General features: G+C 43.0%; 1 protein-coding gene across 5 annotated transcripts in view; it reads right to left on the bottom strand.

Moving 5' to 3' along the window:
• Positions 1 to 1,326: 1,326 nt before the first annotated feature.
• Positions 1,327 to 22,273, bottom strand: part of LOC106808604 — a 25,194-nt gene continuing 4,247 nt past the window's right edge. Inside the window, exons 2-26 of one of the 5 annotated variants that reach the window (XM_014811379.1) lie at positions 20,154 to 20,233; positions 19,915 to 20,009; positions 19,208 to 19,329; positions 18,728 to 18,826; positions 18,294 to 18,416; positions 16,533 to 16,615; positions 15,849 to 15,933; positions 15,502 to 15,588; positions 14,989 to 15,204; positions 14,410 to 14,601; positions 12,998 to 13,185; positions 11,887 to 11,948; positions 11,449 to 11,624; positions 11,105 to 11,194; positions 10,669 to 10,898; positions 10,390 to 10,457; positions 10,120 to 10,219; positions 9,672 to 9,849; positions 9,233 to 9,459; positions 8,664 to 8,750; positions 7,656 to 7,854; positions 6,333 to 6,469; positions 3,485 to 3,687; positions 2,907 to 3,092; positions 1,327 to 2,159 (exon numbers count right to left, since the gene is read on the bottom strand). In XM_014811379.1, coding sequence (XP_014666865.1) covers positions 2,144 to 2,159; positions 2,907 to 3,092; positions 3,485 to 3,687; positions 6,333 to 6,469; positions 7,656 to 7,854; positions 8,664 to 8,750; positions 9,233 to 9,459; positions 9,672 to 9,849; positions 10,120 to 10,219; positions 10,390 to 10,457; positions 10,669 to 10,898; positions 11,105 to 11,194; positions 11,449 to 11,624; positions 11,887 to 11,948; positions 12,998 to 13,185; positions 14,410 to 14,601; positions 14,989 to 15,204; positions 15,502 to 15,588; positions 15,849 to 15,933; positions 16,533 to 16,615; positions 18,294 to 18,416; positions 18,728 to 18,826; positions 19,208 to 19,329; positions 19,915 to 20,009; positions 20,154 to 20,233 — 3,329 coding nt within the window. In that variant the 3' untranslated portion in view covers positions 1,327 to 2,143. Of the gene's footprint in view, positions 2,160 to 2,906; positions 3,093 to 3,484; positions 3,688 to 6,332; positions 6,470 to 7,655; positions 7,855 to 8,663; positions 8,751 to 9,232; positions 9,460 to 9,671; positions 9,850 to 10,119; positions 10,220 to 10,389; positions 10,458 to 10,668; positions 10,899 to 11,104; positions 11,195 to 11,448; positions 11,625 to 11,886; positions 11,949 to 12,997; positions 13,186 to 14,409; positions 14,602 to 14,988; positions 15,205 to 15,501; positions 15,589 to 15,848; positions 15,934 to 16,532; positions 16,616 to 16,715; positions 16,756 to 18,293; positions 18,417 to 18,727; positions 18,827 to 19,207; positions 19,330 to 19,914; positions 20,010 to 20,153; positions 20,234 to 22,273 lie in introns of those variants that run through there. The other 4 variants (XM_014811380.1, XM_014811381.1, XM_014811382.1 and 1 more) reach the window with 4 other exon arrangements.

The raw sequence follows: 22,273 nt of genomic DNA, 5'->3' as shown, positions 1-22,273 counted from the left end.
GGGTGGCGGACGACGGGATCATATCGTAAGCTAGGCTGCCGCCACGTCCGCTACTGCTGACCAGCCGTCTGTAACCTTATACTAGTGACCACCACTGACACCCTGCATCTCTGCACCTCGCACCGTGATCTCTATCAACCGTTCTATGAACTGTGTGCAGCGCGTTTACATGACGACTGCGAGTTGGCGCGACTCGATCGAGCGGTCAGCGTCGACCGCGAACGTACGCGTGGGGCGTTGGATATAGGGTTAGGGTATATATATATATATAGGGTTAGGGTATATATATATATACCCTCACCCTAACCCCTACCCACACACACCACGTACACGCGTGCGTGTAGGGTATATATATATATAGGGTTAGGGTATACCCTAACCCTATATCCAACGCCCCACGCGTACGTTCGCGGTCGACGCTGACCGCTCGATCGAGTCGCGCCAACTCGCAGTCGTCAGTTCGCAACGCGCTGCACACAGTTCATAGAACGGTTGATAGGGCGTTGGGAAGTTGGTCCAACTAACAACGCCAATTCGCCAACCCAGCTTTACTCTTGATATTATATATGTATGATCATATGCAGCTTGGTGGTGCGTACGCTGTGAGCGCCTTCGATTGTCAGGTTGCGCATGTTACCATACAGACAAAGAGCCCAAATATTATGAAAATAATAATAATAATAAAAAATGATCGCGACTTTTTGCAGCGCGTGTGACAGCGTGCGTGCGCATGCGTGCCTGTCAGAGTGCCAGTACACTGCATGACCGCGCGCGCGTCAGAGAGCGGGGGAGGGGGGGGGAGCGAGACAGATACAGAGAAAGGAAGGAGAGGGCGATTGGTGGGAGCGATGGAGTGAGGAAAGGGAAGAAGAGACAGAGGGAGGTATTATGGATAAAGGGCAGTATCTGGCGATTTACTTCAAATTTCGTTTGGATCAAACCACTTATATGTTATAACAGCGACCCTCTTTTCCGATAAAAAAAATCTTCTCTTGCACAGTGCACAGGATGGTTGCATTGTTGAAGGTCTCGTCATGGAACAAGCCGAATAAGTACTACGTCTGCGTGTTTATGCCTTCTGCAAATACCGCAATTTATTATGCGCGTATGCGTGCCTGCGTACAACATTGTCAGTTTGCATTATTATAACAAATCATGCTCAGTTCCGACCGGTTGGTTCGGATCCTGTCATATCTGCTATAATTATGTGTATATGCATGTAACATGCGTGTGTGCGCGCGTACGTGCGTGTTGGTGCATGTGCCGTGCACGCTCTTACATGAGATGGTAAATAATGTGAAAACAAATACAATCAAAGAACAGCAATTACGACACAGAAATTCAGAAATTATATTTCTGCAAATTTTGCTCTTCATATGTAACAACTGGATATGTCGCATTTTGAGCAAGTCATATACGATGAAATGTAGATAAAAACTTTACACAATATGTACATTTTGTATATATGCAATGTGTTCAATTGCAACTTCCATTATATTAACGTGTGCTTTTTAAAACACTTAAAATCTATGTACAAACTTCTAATATCTACAGGTAGTTTAGCACCTTTACATACTAGGTATATCAATCTGTTTCCTGTTTCACCAGTTCAATGTAGAGTACGGTGAAAATTCAACAATACCTAGGCAAATCTGACAGGCCTCTTGTATCAACAGTATTTACACGATTTCCCTAGTTTATTCCTGGCTCCAATAACACGATTGGGCAGAATAAATAGTACCGAACTAGTTGAGTTATAGTGGCAGTGATGCGTACCCAACTCATGTCATACACGCTTAAAATATTGACGCAAACGTGGAAAACGAAAAGGTGAGAAAAACTACCCATAAATACACTTGTCAATAGGAAATATTACAATAAACGGACTAAATACCTATGCCATTCGAGGTAACGCAACCGTATTAAAATATCTGGAAGTATCTTGGTATCCAAAATAACTGGGAATTAACCGAATTTGATATTATACTACATTCCATAAGCAAAAATATGATAAAAAAACTATCAGTGATCTATCAATGATACACTGATGCACTGAAGTCTGATCAGCCACTGTCCTAAAATGGTCTGGTAGATTTTGCTGTCAGGAGAGGCTTCCATGTAGACACTATGGTGGTAACTGCCATCAAAAGTAGTCTAAACTGAAAGAGCACCACAATTAAATTTAAGCATTTTAATTTACAAGAGTGACATATGTTACATGTAGTATGGCGAATCACTGGCTGGACAGTCACACACCACCGGAGGTGTGCGGAAGGCTAGTCAAATCAAATCATTCGTGCCACACAGGAAGGGGTCGGGAATCACTCAGACATAAACCAAGAGGTATATTAAATCCTCTCCCATTGAAATTTACATCAACGATCTTGGTAATTTAAAGTTTTTGTAAGTAATATAAGTAATTGTAAGTAATTTGGTTCAGAAGCATTGTATACCTATTCCTGCTGGAATAAAGACGAGGCCTACCTCTAATTTAATCGCAGAAGCTAAAGATGGATCTTATCATAACGCAAATACATAAAACAAGACAGATAGAAATATGATATTTTCAACCTAGCTGCTTGTACTAGGAGTGTCATAATATAGATTATACATTGACACTCCTGCTTGTACCCTACTGGAGCAAGCGCGTAGCCAGGGGGGGGGGGTCCTGGGGGCCCTAGGACCCCCCAATCAAAATCAAAATCCAAAAAAATCCAAAAAAATTCACAAAAAATTCAAAAATCCAAAAAAAGAGCACTATTTTAAAGCACTATTTTTACATTTAACTCAAAAAAAAAATTTGTTACTCGCTCGAGGACCCCCCCCCAATCCAAATTCCTGGCTATGCCCTTGTACTGGAGGGCTGGCTTGTTATAGTTAGCTAGCTATGCAGTTCGGTTCGCTACCTTTCGACCGTAGTCGGATGGCCAGAATGATGCACGTCTGCCGCCGTGGTCGCGGAGACGGGCACACCGCCGCCTGGAGATTCACTGTCAAAGCCATCCAGATGGTCTTCGGTGTCCAAGCCGATGCTGCTGCCCGTTCCCCACACCGTGCTGGACCTGCTGTGTCGCCTGTTCAACTCGCTGCCACTGCAACGAGATGCACATAGATGCACATGCCCTATACACCCATGTATGTACTGTCCTATATGTGTATAATCAAGCACAAACTTGTGGCAGGTCTGATACGAATATATGCACGGTTCTATATTAAATATACATAGATACATATATACATATATATATATAGAGAGAGAGGGAGAGAGAGAAAGACAAAGAGAAAGAGAGAGAGGAAGAGAGAGGGAGAGAGAGGGACGAGGGAGAGGGAAATGGAGAGAGAAGAGGAAGAGAGCGAGAGAGAGAGAGAGTGCGAGCAGATAACTAACAGATTAGAAGGCTAGATATAAAAAAAATATAAAGACGTCTACACCTACGCCAATTGGGACCACCCAAACTAACCTACAGCCTCAACAATCACATACCTATTGTGCGAGCGTGAGCCATTACTCATAGAGATTCGTGTGGATTGCAGCTCTGTCCACTCTGTCATCCAGCTGGCTTCGGTGAATGGCCGCGGACGCAGGGTGAACATATCGTACGCCATCTGATCTATGTCGCGTCGACCCCGGACGGAGGAGTATCGACTGTGTCCAGGGTTGGTCGTGGCGCCCGTTCCCCAGTCATCCTGCAAGAATTGTCGTTTCGGTCAGGTATTTGTAAGCGGAATTTATCGTTATGTTAACAGTGTTTTGTGTACATAAAATGACGGTCAGAACGTCAGTGTCTGCACTAACTATTGCCAGCCACATAATTATATCTCACTTTCACGTGAGATAATGAGCCTGCCACACGCACGCACGCACGCACGCACGCACACACACACACACACACACACAGACTCTGCCAACAAAAAGTCCCAGGGTCCAGTGTGTTGCACCATCTGCCAATCACGCATGACAATACACACACGCACACAGGCATGCTGAAACAAGCATGCACGTAGGATACCTGTGCGCAGGCGCTTGTACTCATGCAAGCACACATGTGCAAACTGCTGTGTTTATACGCTATAGGCAAGCACGCATACACAGACACGTAGCCGGCCAGACACACATGTATAGCGAGAGATAACTAAACAGTAACAGAATAAGAAACAAACATAGAAACGTACCAACAAGAGCTGCAGAGCGACTGGGCTCAGCTGAGGTCTGTTGCTACCTGTCGTACTACTACTAGTATCATACTAACTCAATCCCCCCCGACGTCCCAAAAATCAAGACCGTACGTCGAGCGGTTAATATTTGTGCCATAACTGTTAACACACGGACGGACGGACATTCATGCGATTCTACAAGCTGCATCTGACTTCGTCAGCTGAGCTAATAAATATTAGATATATAAATCTTAGATGTAGATAAAAATGTTGCTTGCATAAGGCTGTACCGTAGAGTTTGGACGCTCGCCCGAAACTGACGCTCCTAAGTGCGCATGCGCCTCTTTTCTTGCAAGGGCGCATGCGCAGCATGCGCAGTAGTCATCTGCGCATCTCGCCCATCGAAACGGTCGCAATAAACGAACATGGCGAACAACCCGGTCACTGATAGCAACATTTGATTAAAACAATTTGCAATATGTAGTAAGTTAGTAAGACTGTCTTATGTGTGTCAGGTTACAAAGCGAAACAAAAAGAAAACAAAAGAGCATGGCTACTATTTCTTACGGCCCTGCAAAACAAGATTCAAACAAAAAGAAAACAAGAGAAAAACAAAAGAGCATGCCTACGGCTCATCGCATGCGCACTTAGGAGCGTCAAGTTTCGGGCGAGCATCCAAATTCTACGGGACAGGGGCGTAGCAAGTGTCGTAAACAAAACGCAGCGACACCTGGCGCCAACGAATTCATTTAATTTCGATAGGTAGATGGATTTATTTCTTACGTAGTATAGACATTTTCTTGCGTTACACCCATAGAGATAGTATAGATAACCATCTGGTTATCTATATTATTTCTATGGATACACCACACTGTACTTGCCTGCATAATCATCCATTATCTTTGCTATAAATTTTATTTGAATTTGAATTTGGTTTCGAATTTTGGATGCGTGCGAGTTACTATCGCTGCCAGGGTCTATGTTTCTCTGGGTACGTTCCGGCAGTACCCAGGGAGACATAGACCCTATCAACGTTACTATCATCCCTGCACATTCTAAGCATCTCTGCAAGTCTATCCCGATAGATGGGGGGGGGCGCTTTCAAAGGCATACTTTATCGTGCAATGCAGCAAGGTACATTTCGACTAGACGGGTCCCCGCCCAGCGAGGCCTAAGCCAAGAGGTGGGATCGAGTACCAGTCTACATTTCGAGCAGCTATCAGCGGCCACAAAAAGCCAGTCAGTGCGAGACTGCGAGTGTATTCGTAATGTGTACACTACAGAATCTCATATAATTATTGTTTAAGTAAGTAAACGTTGTTCAAGCAAGAGTTATGTGTGGAATTTCACTGTAAAATGTGAGGCTTCCACAACCACAGGTACTGGCAAACGCAGCCGAGTACGCAGTACACAAATCCATGTTTAAATGCATGTATATATAGGTATATACCATATTGCCCATAAAATTCACTAAAACCCCAATGTTTGTAGCACTTCTCTGGCTCAATGAGAACATTTCGTGATGTTTGCACACTGCAAGTATGCTCAGAGTAGGTCTATATAAGCTTTTTGTTGTGAGGTGTCCGTTTTAACCCTCTTCTTGAGGGTCAAAAGGTTATCAGATACTTACTCTTCACACGTCAGCGGAAAGTACATTTCATGGTCCTTTCAATAAAGTGATAAAAATGGTAGGTCAGCGCTAAAACAAAAATGTTTTTCACGTGGTCTGTTAGGCCATGTCCTCAGAAAATGTCAGATATCTGACCTTTCCTCCACTCCCATTTGACCTGTGACCTCCAATTTTGCACTGGTGATGGGTTTCCTCCCCATCACACTATACATCGAATATTAAGAGCATAGGTCGAGCCATTGAGATTTGTGCCACAATTCCGTATTTCCTCCTATCCTAAGGGGAAAATATTCCCCACTATTGACACATCTTGACCTTTGACCCTTCACCCCCCAAATTCGACATCCCGTGTCCTTTCGCAATTCCACCCGACGTCCCGAATATCAAGATCGTACGTCGCACGGTTAAGATTTGTGCCGTAACTGTTGACACTTGGACGGACGGACGGCCGGACGGACATTCATGCGATTCTACAAGCTGCATCGGACTTCGTCAGCTGAGCTAAAAATAGTCAGTAGATTATAAGAAGATAAAGTGAGCTACTCACAGCAGCTGTTTCAGGTTTCTGGTCCATTTGCCTTGCTCGCTTTTCCTTGCGCCAAATTACAAAGCCGGCTATACTTGCCATGACTAGCACGACAAACACGGCTGCAGAGGAGATAGTGTATATCCACGTCTTGTCACCTGCACAATCGAATTAAGTAGAAATTATACATTGCTGTATACCGATTCTTCGCTGCTTTCGCAGTTATAACAGTAGTTTAAATCCCCTTCTCCTCCAACCGCAAACATTGAAGATCCTTGCCAACAGGATATCGCTGAATGTTTACAAAGACACAGCAATAGCAGGCACACCAACATTCAGCATGCTGTAAACAATTTACGTCAACAGGACTTTTACCCTAGTCAAACGCACGCGAGCATGCATGCGAGCACTATGGCTTGCTTACATACCCGGGCCCCCCTTCGTTTTTTTTTGGGTTCGGCTTTTGTTTTTTCCTTCCTTTTGAAGGCCCCCCCTTTTTTCGGGCTTGGCAAAATTTCTGACCCCCCCTATTATAGGGCTTTTTGCAGGTTTTTCCTGCCTTGGAGACCCCCTAAATCCGAAATGATCCTGAATAAGCTTTCAAAACTAGCAGGAATTTCAGGAATTTGATCCCGGGATTTGATAAAGTTTTCTATGATATTCAAGATGAAAGAGAGAGAAAAAAACACCCCCTTTTTAAAGAAATCTCCGGGTGAAAAGTCAAATACACCCCCTTTTTTTTACAATTCTTGGGCCGGATTTTGTTGCGCGAAAAATACCCCTTTACCGGAGATTTTGGGAACGCGCATGCGGTCCCTCCGACCTCGGAGTGGGAGGCCCGGGCTTACATATAAATATTTCGTGTAGGCATGTGCGTACGAACTAAATTAAATAACAGTTCTCTATACTCCTTTTTAAAATGGCAGGAAATATGAATACGTCTTATAATTGGCACTGTCTTTAGGTGTTAACTTGGTGACCAATCGGTTTACCACACCCAAATACCTGTATATACAAGTAACTAAGCAAGCATGTAAATAGCTGGTTGAGTGAGTGAGTCACTGAGTGAGTAAGGGAGTGAGTGAGTGAGTGACTGAGTGAGTAAGGGAGTGAGTGAGAGTGAGGGAGTGTGTGAGTGAGAGAGTGAGTGAGTGAGTGAGTGAGAGAGTGAGTGAGTGAGTGAGTGAGAGAGCAAGTAGGTGAGTGAGTGAGTGAGTGAGTGAGTGAGTAGGTGAGTAGGTGAGTGAGTGAGTGAGTGAGGGAGTGAGCAAAAGAGCGAGTGAGAAAGTCGGTCAGTGAGCAATCAAGCAAGAAATAAATAAAGGGGAGCGAGTGAATGCGCACCCTTTAGCGGCGATGCTGAGATATCTTGCTCGGTAGTCGTGGATGGCACGATCACGGTCGTCGTTGGCACGTTGATGCGCACGCTCAGGCTGCCGGGGAGCACGTTCAAGTCGCCCATCTGGCCGGAGTTGATCGAGTCGTTCAGCGTGTTCTCTATGGCGAGGAGTGTGACCGAGCCGTCAGCTCCGACAGCTATCACCTGTGAAAGCACAGCCGCTGTGTTAAGCGTGTGTTCGGCCACTGGTCCAGTGGCGTAGCTAGGATTTTTCAGCGAGGGGGCACTGGGGGAGCCTTACATTTTCGTGGGGGGGGCACAATATATAACTTTTCTTTGTATATTATACTGTTCTAACGGCATTGTTTTTAATTCAATTTTTTGTTATCAAGCATGAATTTTTAGGGGGGGGGGCACCTGGGGGGGCACAGAAAATTTGTGGGGGGGGCGCCCCCCTGTAGCTACGCCCCTGCACTGGTCAACTCGCTCTGCTCGCTCGAACGATGCGCACTACGAATGCGACATCTCGTTTGTTCGACCATGAAAATTTCACTGCATGTACTACTCGTCTCGGAAAAAATTAATACAAACGATGAAAGAAATAGAGCGGGGTATTTTTTTTAAACAAAGATTCGGGTATTTTACACACGGGAACGAATGTCCACTACAAAAGAAATGTAGCAAGGTTTTATCTTAAATGTATGGTCGACAGAGTCCGACTGCTTTGGTAAATTGGTCTTGTTATTCTAGTATATCGCGTGCAAGTATACACACGCACGCACACATGCACACACTGAACAGGTGATACGATGATAGAAAACGATCGTGAACACGATGATAGCTGATTGTTATTCCCACACCTGGCCCGCTATCAGAAACATTGGATCCGATAGTTAAGACAAAGTCTCGGAACCACGCATTCAAGCCTACTCATTAGAATTTCACACCACGATATAGATATACAACAGATATATAATAGAATCTAAAGAAAGCAAACATGATGCATCAAGTACCTGTGTATTTGCAATGACAGATCCCTGATCGAACCCTATAACAGTGGCATCCTGGTAGCCATCCACCTCCTGTAGAGTGTTGTTCAACTGTAAACATGATAACACCTTGTCAATAGCTCTACACACATGTTCGCACCTGCACGGTACATCTTAATATACAGCTCACAGTTGACAGAAACATCCTGGTACTATCACTTCTATATGACACGTTACTGATATCATGTATCCCTCCAACAAAAAATAACCATCTCTCATGAATATTAGATCTTGGCTAAAACCTCTCGGTGTGGTAAGATCTCACGATGGCTTTGTCAAAAATCGGTACAATAGCACCCGTTACACTGCCCACGTTGGAATTTGATAGATTACCATGACCTAGATGTCATATTAATTTAGTTTAGTGAAGATGGTCATCTGATTGGTGAATGGATACTTTGATTTTTGATATATCTATATATAATAATATATATTGTATATACTTTTACGGGCAGCACGCGGTTGTATATTTAAACATAGCGCACACTGACATTTACAGTTGTAGCTACTAATGCCAAGCTACAGGTACTTACAGCAGTCTGCACATCATCTGCAAGTTTCTGGTACTCTGTAGTGTTGCTATTAGTTAGGCTACCATGCCACTGCATGTCCATGGCGAACGAGACATTGTACGAGTGTTCAGTCGTCGGTATCGCTGACGTAGATATATTGTTATCGATCGTTGTTAGTGTCACCTCCGTGCTTGGCACAGACTCTTTTGTTGTCATGGGAAGAGTCGTGGGTGCTGGTGTAGTAGAACCTACAAAATTTAAACACGACATCCGGAATTATTTCTGTGATGACCAAGATGATAACAACAACACTTAAAACGAAACAAGTCATTATTTTTTACATAGATACAAGGCACAAATCTCCTAACTATGCCACGCGGTCACGCGAGCAAGCACTGATAAGCATTCATCAATATTTACCAGTTTAATCGTGACGTCATCCACTCATACATCTACGTACCTGGACATGTTGTGAAGCAAACTTGTTTCCCAGTGATCACAGGTTTCTTCACATGCTGTTTCAGCTTGCCACTCGGTGGGTAGAACTTGCCACCCATGAATGGGATAAACACATAGTAGCATCTGCCGTTTCCAAACTGCAAGTCGGTGCTTTGATTCGTATTGAGCTTCCTAGTAAACTGAAAGAATCAACATAACATTATGCATGTGAACATCTTATGACCCGACCCATTTTAATTATTCATTTATACCAACATTTGCAAATCACCGCTAAGGATTTTGCATTTTCACTACTAAGCTGCCCAGTACTTTGTTTGATTGCTAAGCCTAGATCGAATCTGGTCAAATACTAAAATCAAACAACACACACGCATACGTGTGCACGCACACATGCACACACACTAAATTACTTCACTATAACACTACAGTAACTATGATCCAACACCTACCTGCAACGTAAGGCTACCATTTACATAGTTTCCACTAAGATTGTAAATGGTTGACTGATCTGGATCAATAGCTGGTGAATCGTTGGCATCAACTATCCACCTGAAGCACAACAGCATGCTGTCATTCATCGTGTAGTACTCCCTAGCGGTTAATTTATAGTATTTCTATTAGGTGTTCTCCATCTAGTACAATTGCAGTACAACAAATAGTAAATCGTACAACAAGCATTTCAACTGTCTGTTTACTATGAAGTATGCGAGTAAAATTACCGGTTAGTAATGTTGAACAGTCGTTCGCCGTCTACGTAAGTGTAGCCAATAATAGCATCACTATTTGCCTGTCAAAAAGTTCACACAAGCATTAACTCCAAATTGTTAAATTGAAATAAATACTTTAAATAAAGTATATGCAATAAACATTGAATGAAAAGACATCGTCTGAAGATAGGGAATAACTGCCTTGTTAACCCCCTAGTGCACTCTTCACGTATAAGTTCGAAAATACTATACTACGATGTTCAAGAAAGTGTTCTATGTGCTGTCACCTACCATGTACATGTCTTCAGAGAACCCCACGCCTGTCCATTTGTTGTTTGCGTGGGTAGTGGTTATCTTAAACATGATGTCATCCTTCGAGCTGTTATAAATCCATGTCATCGTGTACTCGCACCCCATCTCGCTACGGCTGCATCCAGCCGGAAAGTATATGTTTCCCTCGCACATCTCCGTCGCGTGCGTCCGAGTCTGATATGGCGGAGGCGTCGCATTTCTTCGTACAGCTGCAAAAACCAGCAAAATCCGTATTGATATTCATTATCGACATTACTTACTGTTACACAACATATGATCTTGACGGTGAAACACTGCAGACTAGTGGCCATGCAACAATGTGCGGTTAACCAGGCGTGCAGCAGCGTACAACGTAACAATCATGCAGCAACATGCTGTAATCATGCTAAAAATATTCACCTCGCGACTTTCTTACCACATGGTCCGATACAGATTCGGTCGAACGAAATGGCGGGAATCAAAAAATGCCTACTAAGTTCGCCAGATGTTTCGTTGACACTGCCACCTAAAAAAATAAAGATCATTATCAACAATTCCTAAATGCACAAGGTAACTGCGCGTTTTTCTACTGTCCTCTTTCTAAATTACCACGTATACACTTTGTGTTTTATAGCAGAAAGGCAAATAAAAGTAAAATATAGAGATAGTAACTTTCCATTGTAAAGCTCAGAAAGACTGTGTTGTTTCTGTTATATATATATATATATCATGATCACCCCTTCTCTTTTTATTAGTAACAGTACGAAAGACAATAGTTACCACTGTAAGGGAAGAACATGTAAAATCCCTCATCGCTGAACAGAAGATCAAAGTTCGGATCCTCTGTAATACGCTTCCGTGCAAAGGTGAAGGTCGTAATGTTACCCGACGGAGAAGCACTGATGTTGTATATGTTCTGCCTCGGATCTATGTTCACAGACTTGTCAATTATATGCCTGGAAATAAAAATGTGCATTACAGCCTCCTGATAGGCGTACATCATACGCATCTCCTATGGTGATGTATGTATCAGGCACATACTGGTGAAAAGACGTACAATGCCCAAGCTGTAGGGGTAAGAAAGCCTTTATTTTTACAACACAGAAATAGGACAATCGTAGGACCATGGTTTCTGCCAGCTGTGTGTTTAGTGCCAAAAATAATGCGGTTTACATTGCCATCGAAATACCTACGAGCATTAATTGTAAGTGACTGTACCTGTCTGTTATGCTGTAGTACCCTTTCTCTGCCATCCTTGCTATAACTGCATCACTCTCATTCTGAAACACACACACACACATAGCTATAATTCCTAATGCAATAACAGTATTTAACGCAAATATGCGAGTGGAAACTAAAAAATTTTTTTTTCACAAGATCACTCCACGCTCACCTCACTTCTTTGGATGCGATCTAATTTGACATCATTCCTCACCCAATTACTCTACAGCTTTTTCTCTGTTTATGATACCTAATCCTCATTACCACCCTGCTACAGCTTTCTTTCTTCACGGTACGTCTTCCGCACCCATACCACAAGGTTCTTCTCCCATGACACCTGTCCTTCCTCCCGCCACCACATTCCTCTTCTACACTTTCCTACAAATTTCTTACCATATTTCAGGTATTCCTTCTCCCAACTTTTCTACAGCACTCTTCCCTTAATATGACATCCATCCATTGTCTCACTAATTCTCCCACACCTTTCCTCCTTTGCATTTCTGTATGGCTTTCTCTCCTTATGACATCCCTCCCTCCTCCATCCGTCCTACGGGGTTCTTCCCCTTCTCCTCGTGCCACACATTCATCTCTCGCATGGTTCTACAGCTTTCTCCCCCGTATGATACCTCTTCCTTCCCCACACTCTCCTATGGTGTTTTCTCCGTACGATATTCCTCCCATCCTTCCTCCTCCCTCCGCCTCCTTCCCACTCAGGAATCTCTCTCCCCATGGCAACTCTCCCTTTCTCCTACGACCACCAGCACCTCCACCACCACTGCTTCTTCTGGCATTATCTCCGTATGATATTTCTCCCTCCCTCCCTCCTCCTCCTCCCCTCAGACGTTTCTCTCCCTCTGACACCTGTCCCTCCCACCACCACCTCCACTCCTTCCACATCCCCCCTTCTCATTCCTTCTCCTCCTCTCCTCCTCCTCCTCCTAAAAAATTTCTCTCCCCGCGACACCTCTCGCTCTCCTCCTACTACCAACACGTACCTCCACCACCACTCCATCCTCATTCCCGCTCCCTCTCCCACTCCCTACTCTCTCCCACCTTCTCCTGCTCCCTACCCTCTCCTGCTCCCGCTCCTTCACCCGCTGCTGCCTACCATCTGGCGGTCGTGCGAGAAGCCGATGCCGGTCCACTTGCTGCCGAGGTCCTTCACCTTCAGCGTGAACTGCACGTCGTCCTCTAGCTGGCTGTACTGCCACGACGCGTAGTAGTCGCACGTGCGGTCGCGCACGCTGCAGTCGAACGGGTGCCAGTAGCTGCCGAAGCACGGCCCGCTCTCGTCCACTGCCAAAGACACGCGGTCAATGCCGGTGAGGCCATCGCGGAGAGAAGGAGGGGAAACACTGGCGTAGCCACGCGATGGAGGAGGGCCGATGGGTTTCGAATGTGGCTGTCGCACAGGGAGGGAGGAAGGGAGGGAACAATGTGCTTATCCACGCGTGGGTAGGGTTTCGAATGTGGCTGTCGCGCAGGGAGGAGAGGGGGATGTTGCGCTTAGCCACGCGAGAGGGAGAAGAGTACTGCTGGGTTTCGAATGTGGCCGTCGCTGAGGGAAAAAGGGGAACACTTAGCGATGTGTGGGAGAGGGCAGCTACGTTTCAAATGTGAATTGTGTCTATGGTGAGAACGCTGACGCATGATGTGCGTAGCCACGCGTGGGGGAGGGCCGCTGGGTTTCGAATGTGGACGTCGCGCAGGGATGGAGGGAGAAAGCTGAGCTAAACCACACGTGGGGGAGGGCCGCTGGGTTTCGAATGTGACTTCTGTCTAGTCTGGGTTGGTGACGCACAATGTGCATAGGCACGCGTGATGGAGGGCTGCTGTGTATCGAATGTGAATTGTGTCTAGTATGAGACGCATAATGCGCGTAGGCACGCGTGAAGGGGGAGGGGGGCACTGCATTTCCCATATGACTTGTGTCTAGTGCATGGTAGGGTGTGGGACCGGGTTCAATTGAAACCTTCGTACTAGGATCACTCCGAGGAAAATTTGTCAAAAGCAACATCGCAGGGGACAAGTTATAAAAAAAATATTGGTTAAGTGAAAGTGCCAATCAAAAGTAAAACTGTTTACCAATCAGGTTATTTTGATTAGCTAAATCATTCGTGAATGCGTGGTGGGCGCAACGTTCTCATGAGATGCATGAGCCAACTTGACTTTGCTATAAGAGTAGGCAAGCTAAAAATCTCTCTCCACAAACCCAAACCAGTAACAAAGTGTAAATTCAGCAAATGCAAACATGAAGCATACACACAAAAACACAAAATGAAACCAAACATTATGTGATCAATAAAAGCCTATGGTACCAACGTGTTTCAGCAAACAGCACACATAGCACGATTATTGTACAAGAGAATTCTCTATCCACAATACCATAACACACACCATCCTTTTACCACAGTAGTACGTATCAACACGGGGCATGCATACACCAATCCATCATTACTACATGCATAAAACCACGAGCTAAAACCCCTTTTCAATAATTCTCATTTCGGTTCAACATACCGATAAAGTTGATCTTTAGCCTTCCTCTCTGTTTTAGATCACACCCATGGTACTTTAAGTCGTCTGCGACGTAGAAGCTGGAATTGGAAGGCACCTGCGTCCCCAAGTGACAGTTCAACTCCGAGGGCTGCCCTTTAGCCCATATCACATGCATCGTCTTATTAGTAAAGCTGTGATCACTTGGCTCTGTCGCTGTAAGAGAGAGAGAGAGAGTGAAAATATAACTAATAGCACCTTAAAACTGAAATATAAAGCTACAATTAAAATTTCCTAAGCCATGAATGCAATATTAAACAATTAATCAAAAAATTCAAATGTGAATGCAAGATGTATAATGAGCATACTACACAGACGTTTCTTCATTACGATATAGTCGTACATATATGACTATTTTCTACACGAGACAGAGCAAAAGTCGAAAATTAAGGAAATATGTAGGGCAGCTAGTTGAACAAAGTTCATTCATTAAATTATTAATTTTTCTTTTATTAAATTACATTTTATGAAAAACTTACAGCTAGGAATATCGAGATATATCTGCAAAAGGTTTCCCCTTTGATGCTGGCAATTATACGTTACCTGTAAGATTCCTTCGAAACAACAGCCAGGTAGTTGGCTTGCCGTCCACTAAGGTTTCCATGGCAAGGGCAGCAGTCAGGCTGTCAGTCCCCCCATAGAAAGCATCTTCGCGAGGGCTGGAAATATCACGAGTGTAGGAGTCCCTCACGCGACTGTAGCTCCCTCTCACCTGCGCCACGACCATATCCGTGCAATCCATCGCGTGAAGTCTTGCAGCTTTAAAACAAATACAGAGAGAATAATGCATGACCATGAAGAGGACACATCTCTCTCATTCTCTCGCTTTCAACTCTCGCTCCCCACCTCTCCCTGTGTGCGTGCGTTTGCGTTCGTGTCTTGCAGCTTTAAAACAAATACAGTGTGTATAATGCATGACTAAGAAGAGGACACATCTCTCTCATTCTCTCGCTTTAACTCTTTCTCCCCACCTCTCTCTGTGTGTGCGTGAGTGCATATTAAATACGTTTCTTCAAACATATTTTGGAGTCTTAACTATTTATCTTTTTAACGTACCATGTTCTCCAACACCACCTCCGGTGTCTCGATGTGTACTGGGATATCCAGGAAGAGAAGGAAAGCTCCGACACGATGACGTTATACCTATAAATACATTTTAAATATGAAAGACGTTCTTTTTTCGAGAAAAGTGAAATGTTGGCTAGTGACACGGTTTTAGAATGGGCACAAGTGGCAACGGGCATTTGGAAACTTGGAAGAGAGAACCACAAGAAAGTTGGTGATAATGAATGTGATCACCAATCACATTAACAGCTGTTATTGCACGTAGCCGTACTAAAGAGGATGCACACTATATAAAACCGTAAATGTGTTCTAGCACGACGACAACACCATGACTTTACCTCCATCTGCATCGTCCGGTCTCCAACCAATCGCAGCCCAGCTGGAACCCGTCACGTGTAAAATTATCTCAATCTCGCTGGAACCCTGAAGTATCAATCCAAGATTATTAATAAGACTTTTTAAACTGTGTCGCATTACACAGTATATATTTGCTCTATGAATCGTATGTCAGTTCGGATTTTAGAAGGTTGTCCAATATTTACATTAGGAGTTAATGGTATTATTCGCAAACAGTTCGCTTCCAGTTACTCACACCACAATCCACCTAATCAGTGTAACGGATATCGTGCTCAATCAATATTCAGCCAGTATTATGATACATTCTTATTTGTAATTTTTTGTGCTTTTATGGACAAGCCTTCCTGAGCACAACCCTGCACGCACAGGGAAAATGGATGTTAGCAAAACATTTTCTAGAATTTAAATGAATTTAGAAGACGTGGGAGGCCGAAGATGTCTTGGAAGGAGGTTGTGAAGAAGGATAGGGAACAGTGGAATCTCCCCGCTGTAGACCCTTTGGATCGTGTCATATGGAGAGCAAGCGTGAGAGCTGCCAAAACTGAACCGAGCCAGATTCCTGGAGTGGGTTTCTACGGATGTGGATTTAAACCCTTGAGTCCAGTATAAAACAAAGAAACCAAAAACAACAACAACAACAACAACAACAAATCACATCCTCTTACTAATATTCTCCAGTAAAGGTTAGAATCATCAGTGAGCATCCGATGAGTATGCAAGCAATGGTTGATATCTTTCACAGGCGATTCTGAAAGAAAGAAACTCTTGTCTTTATACATGTCTAACTCTTAAGATACTAGATAGTATAAGCACACACCTCATATCAGAAAACCTAGGTCAGTACATACACAGTGCATGCAATTGAGATACTACATCACGCTGAGAGGGTCTATGTCCCCCGAGGTACTGCCGGAACGTAACCTGGTACTATCTAATATGCCGGACCGTAACTCGCCTACTCCACTAACGAGTCTAGGGAGTCGCCTACGCCTACTCCCTAACCCTAACCATATCAAATAGTGACCAGGGTACGTTCCGGCAGTACCCTGGGGGACATGGACCCTATGAGCCATAGGCATACTATTAGGAGCTTCAAGAAACTTGGTTTTTGTTCACTCCTCATATAATTAGGAGTCTATCAATTGCCGAACCTCGCTAGTTGTTTGTATTGCTCTGCGGTAGAGGGCTATTCAAAAGCATTGCCCTTTGTTTCAGCTCAATCCGTTTCCCAGTTGTTGTCACTGTGGTATAAATTGCTAAAACTACATTGTACGTTTGAACCGATCTCTCCCGATTTGTCATTTGTGTGAGACCAACGATTAGACACGGAGTTGGTTTAATGATCAAGGTAACACTTGAGCTCAAGTTTATTGAGTTAAACACAATAAATCATAGGCAGACTAAGGCTACTAAATGTTGAATTTTTCACGTTAGAGTCTGTCTTACTCCTATTGATAGACTCCTGATACAATAGGCGCGTTCACACTGGCGCGAATAAGCGGGATGCAAATCTCGGTTTTTGCATCGCGATCGAAATACCGAGATTTTTACAAGTGTGAACGCAATAATCTCACTAATAATCGCGATCAGCATTGCGCTCCAAATCGCACTTTTGACTGCGATTATTTGAAATTAGCGCGATTATTTGCGTGTGTGAACGCTCGCGCAAATAATCCCGGTATTTTCTATCCCATCATTCCAAGCGACCGTATCAACATCTGGCAGTGAGCATGCGCAGTTCGATTAATAGAATTATCCCGCTCGGCGATTAGTGAGATATTTCCGCTTGTGTGAACAACGACACAATTATCTCGGTATTTCCATCGCGATTAGCATCGCGGTTTTTCTTGTGTGTGAACACGCCTAATATGTATCAAGAGTACATAATATAGATTGTTATACATTGATATACTAGCTGTTAATAGTGTTATACATTCGTCCCAGCTTTATCCGGACATGTCAGCAACCATTTAGATGTTACAGTTAAGAGGTTGTCCAGATTACATTGACAGTACTTTGTCAAGGTCCACATGTGTCAAAGAGTACAAAGTGCACAGGACGATAATGAGCAGTGAACACATCACAATGTGTGATGCAAATTAACCATATATACCAAATGTGTTCATTTTATAAGACAGATCACTATACGAGTATGTTTGTGACTTATGATATACCACATATATACCTGTTCCAATTCACCTGTTATGCTATAGACCCACCCGAGCATATAATAATACCAAGAGTACATTATAGAGATCTCTAAGTCTATCTATCTCTACATAATCTCTCTATCTCTCTATAATCTCTATAATCTCTATTATGTACTCTGGATAATACCATGTACACGTGAATTGATCCTATTACATATTTATACAAATGCATCTATATACACACTTTATAAAAACAATTTGCATTTACACACTAACCTTTATTGCAATCAAGTCCAAACCAGCCCGCCTCACAGAAGCACTTAAGCTTGGGATAGGATGATGATTGCGTATCAATGCACTTGCCGTGCACACCACAGTGAGTGTCTTGCCAGCATTCGTCTATATGCAAATATGCCATGTATCTACTGAGCTACATCTATCCCACGCGATGTTACATCCATCGTGACATGTACTAATCGTGTACTGATTCTAACGTTACGTATCCTGATAATTCTGTTGTTCATAACACTGATGGTGATGGTGACAATGCCGATGGCAAACTATAATTAATCTTTGCACTGATATGCAGTGGATGCCAGCGCACAGCAAATAAAGTCAGGCATAAAATATTTACACGTAATAAACAACAACTTAATGATAAGCAATGTTTTAGAATGCTGCAATTTTACCGAGAAACTATTTCGCATTACCTCTGTTTTCACAGTATTTTCCAGAAGACAGGGAATTGCAGACACAGCCAGCTGCAGTATCATAACTTCCTCTTCCTGAGCAAGCATCATCTGTAGGCACTGCAAGCGAAATAAAATCATCAATCAATCTTATGCAGATTATATAAGCCTAAGGGGAAACACAACACTGAACATTCCAAACGTGTACTTCTCTCATGAAGCTCACTCCTTACAATAGTACAGAACTAGAAAGGAAGAATTACAGAATGCCCTGCTAGAATGTATTACACGAATAAAAGTAAATGGGACTTTCTAGAGAAGAAATGCATTATGGAATGTAAATGTTTATGAACATGTTAAGATTGCTGACATGTTTTGCATTGCAATCATAACTTCAGTTACAATATCATGCCAGGAATCGTCTTAGTATAACCACAGCTCTAGTCAAACGCGTGCCAACGCAAACTGTGGTGCTGGCTTTCTCACTATTGCTACGCTCACCCGAGACAATTTCTACATCTGCGCAGCTCCATTGTGTAGAGTTCCACTCCTCAGCATCTCTTAGCAACCGCAGCATGCAATGTCTGCACTCTGTCGTGGGCAACGTCACTGAATGGAGAACTCTAAAATGACATATAACCAACGCGATCCAGAACAGCACAAACATTCCACCGACAAAAGAAACATTATACCAGGAGTGTCATAATATAGTATCAGGAGCGTATAATGACAAATATATTGTCATTATACGCTCCTGATAGTATCTATCTATCTATCTGTCTGTCTGTCTGTCTGTCTGTCTGTCTGTCTGTCTGTGTCTGTCTGTCTGTCTGCAGACAGACAGACAGACAGACAGACATGTCTGTCTGTCTGTCTGTCTGTCTGTCTGTCTATCTATCTATCTATCTATCTATCTATCTATCTATCTATCTATCTATCTATCTATCTATCTATCTATCTATCTATCTATCTATCTATCTATCTATCTATATCTATCTATCTATATATCTATCTATCTATATTATAAAAAGTACCACTCCTGATATTATTACTTAGAAATTAAAGATATATTTTCATAATGAGAATATCGATCTATCTATCTATATTATACACTCCTGATATTATTATCACTTAAAAATTAAAGATATATCTTTTCATAATGAGAGTTCAGCCGACAAAGATCATGATATAATATATGATATACTTACGTGTAATCAGGACTGGCGGTAACTTGATCTCTCGAAGAGTAAAGCGTTTCTAAAAGGTCGCTGTTGCTGTTGCGCAGCTCAATTTTGAAACCGCCCTGTAAGGCAACAATGTCAAACACGGTTACCACTACCCCCGTCAAGGAAACTTGCCAAGCAGTCTCTATCAAGGTATAACTGTATAGACGCGATTTACTATTATTTCACATTTAATTATTCATCTACACAGGATTTTTACTCACCCTATTTGGGTATGCAATATGCCAGGTAACGTTGATAGTTGATCCTGCTATTAGTGTTGTCACAGGACTCGCCGGTAAACCTACAAAGATATATGGATCAGTGAACTTCACTATAAAGTCCTATATATATACTATTATTAATTCAACATATTTCACGAAGGAATATGAAATTACGAATTTATTACTAACGCAAAGTAAACCCAGGAGACTGTGATCCTAGTAATTGCCATTGCATGTGTGATTTCACATATTTGATCTCATTTTGATTAACTGAATGGTGTATTAGGTGACATGCATCTCGTTGTAAGGTATGTGCCTCCAGGGCAGGGGGTTGACTTAAATATGTGGCTAACGAAACAACATTGTCTCACCAATAACTCTATTATCACGATGCTAATTAGATCTGTGGCTGCTAGTAGGTGCCATAATTAAAATCAGCGTATTTCAATGTGTTTACATGCTAACAATAAGTGGCAGTGACCCTGAGACTGTAGCAAATCCCTCCCCAAACACAAAAGGGAACAGCTTGAGGTGTAACCACGTATGCTAGAGCGCCACCCTAGGTTACACCCTGGCAAAAATTTCAAACACGCAGCCGTACTATTCAATACACACTACTCTTTTGATGAACAGAAAACCGCCTATATGTGCATTGTCATTGAGGGATTGGCCATAAATATTATAGGCGCTTTCAGTCTCTCACCGCGTGTGGCAGGCAACGCTCTCATAAGCCACGAATGCTTCTTGATGATTTATTCACAAACTCCCAAGTATGCAATTCGATCATCATATATATACCAATTACAATCACATATATATGATGGTGTTATTATAGGAGTAATATGCACACTAGGCTATTATTTGCAACTGGGGTTATTAAAACGTATCATGAGCAGTATATATAGTGGCCCAATTATTTCACACCATGCAGGGTAGAATTAATAATGACAAGAGCCGCAGAGCGTCTGGGCTCATCTGAGGTCTGTTGCAACGGTTATAAATTTAACATTTAACTTTAAGTGGTGCGTAGTGACACCTTTGTTAGACCTGTGCAGATATGCAGATACGCAGCTGCGTACACATCATTTCAGCAACCTTCTTCATTCTGCATACCTCCCAAATCCTATTGGTTGATACAAATCGCGTGCATGAAAGTCCTGTTTTATGGTTGTAAATAAATCATGTAAATATTTGCATTAATTGGAAAAAAAATTGTTAAATGGATAAAGATAGAAATATACATAAAACAGGTAAATAATAAAAAATCTGATGGGATTCGATCCAACGACCTTTGAGCCGTGACGCCTGCGGTGTAGGCGTTCGGCAATACAGGCTTATTGGCTTTCTAGATTATGGATGTGCCATAAATATGAGAACACTGTGACATCATTGAGGCAGTTCAGGAATCCATGTTTAGCCCTCCTCTTGAGGGTCAAAAGGTTATCAGACACTTACTCTTCGCACGTCAGTGGAAAGCACATTTCATGCATCATTTTCATGGCAAGCATCTTCATTTTCAAGCACATTTCATGGTCCTTTCAATAAAGTGATAAAAATGGTAGGTCAGCGCTGAAACAAAAAAGTTTTTCACTGTCCATTAGGCCATGTCCTCAGAAAATGTCTGATATCTGACCTTTCCCCCACTGCCCTTTGACCTGTGACCTCCAATTTTGCACTGGTGATGGGTTCCCTGTCCATCACACTATACACCGAATATTAAGAGCATAGGTCGAGCCGTTAAGATTTGTGCCGCAATTCCGTATTTCCTCCCATACCTTAAGTTAAGGGAGAAATATTCCCTCCGTTTACACGTCTTGACCTTTGACCCATGACCCCCAAATTTGTCATCCTGAGTCCTTTTCACGATCTCCCCCCGACGTCCCAAATATCGTGACCGTACGTCGAGCGGTTAAGATTTGTGCCCAACTGTTGACGGACGCACGGACGGACGCACGATCATGCGATTCTACAAGCTGCATCGGACTACGGCAGATGAGCTAAAAATTATGGAATGAAGTGTCAAGGGTCAAGATGAACCTTAAGATGGTTGCCCAATGGCATTACCACAAAGATGTCAAAGGGCATCAACCACTCAATGTTCCCAACCAGTTACATGAACT

The sequence above is a fragment of the Priapulus caudatus genome, unplaced genomic scaffold, assembly GCF_000485595.1.
Source record: "Priapulus caudatus unplaced genomic scaffold, Priapulus_caudatus-5.0.1 Scaffold289, whole genome shotgun sequence".
NCBI classification, from domain to species: domain Eukaryota; kingdom Metazoa; phylum Priapulida; class Priapulimorpha; order Priapulimorphida; family Priapulidae; genus Priapulus; species Priapulus caudatus.
The sequence above is the reverse complement of the archived record's forward strand: the minus strand, read 5'-3'. Positions and strand labels throughout refer to the sequence as shown.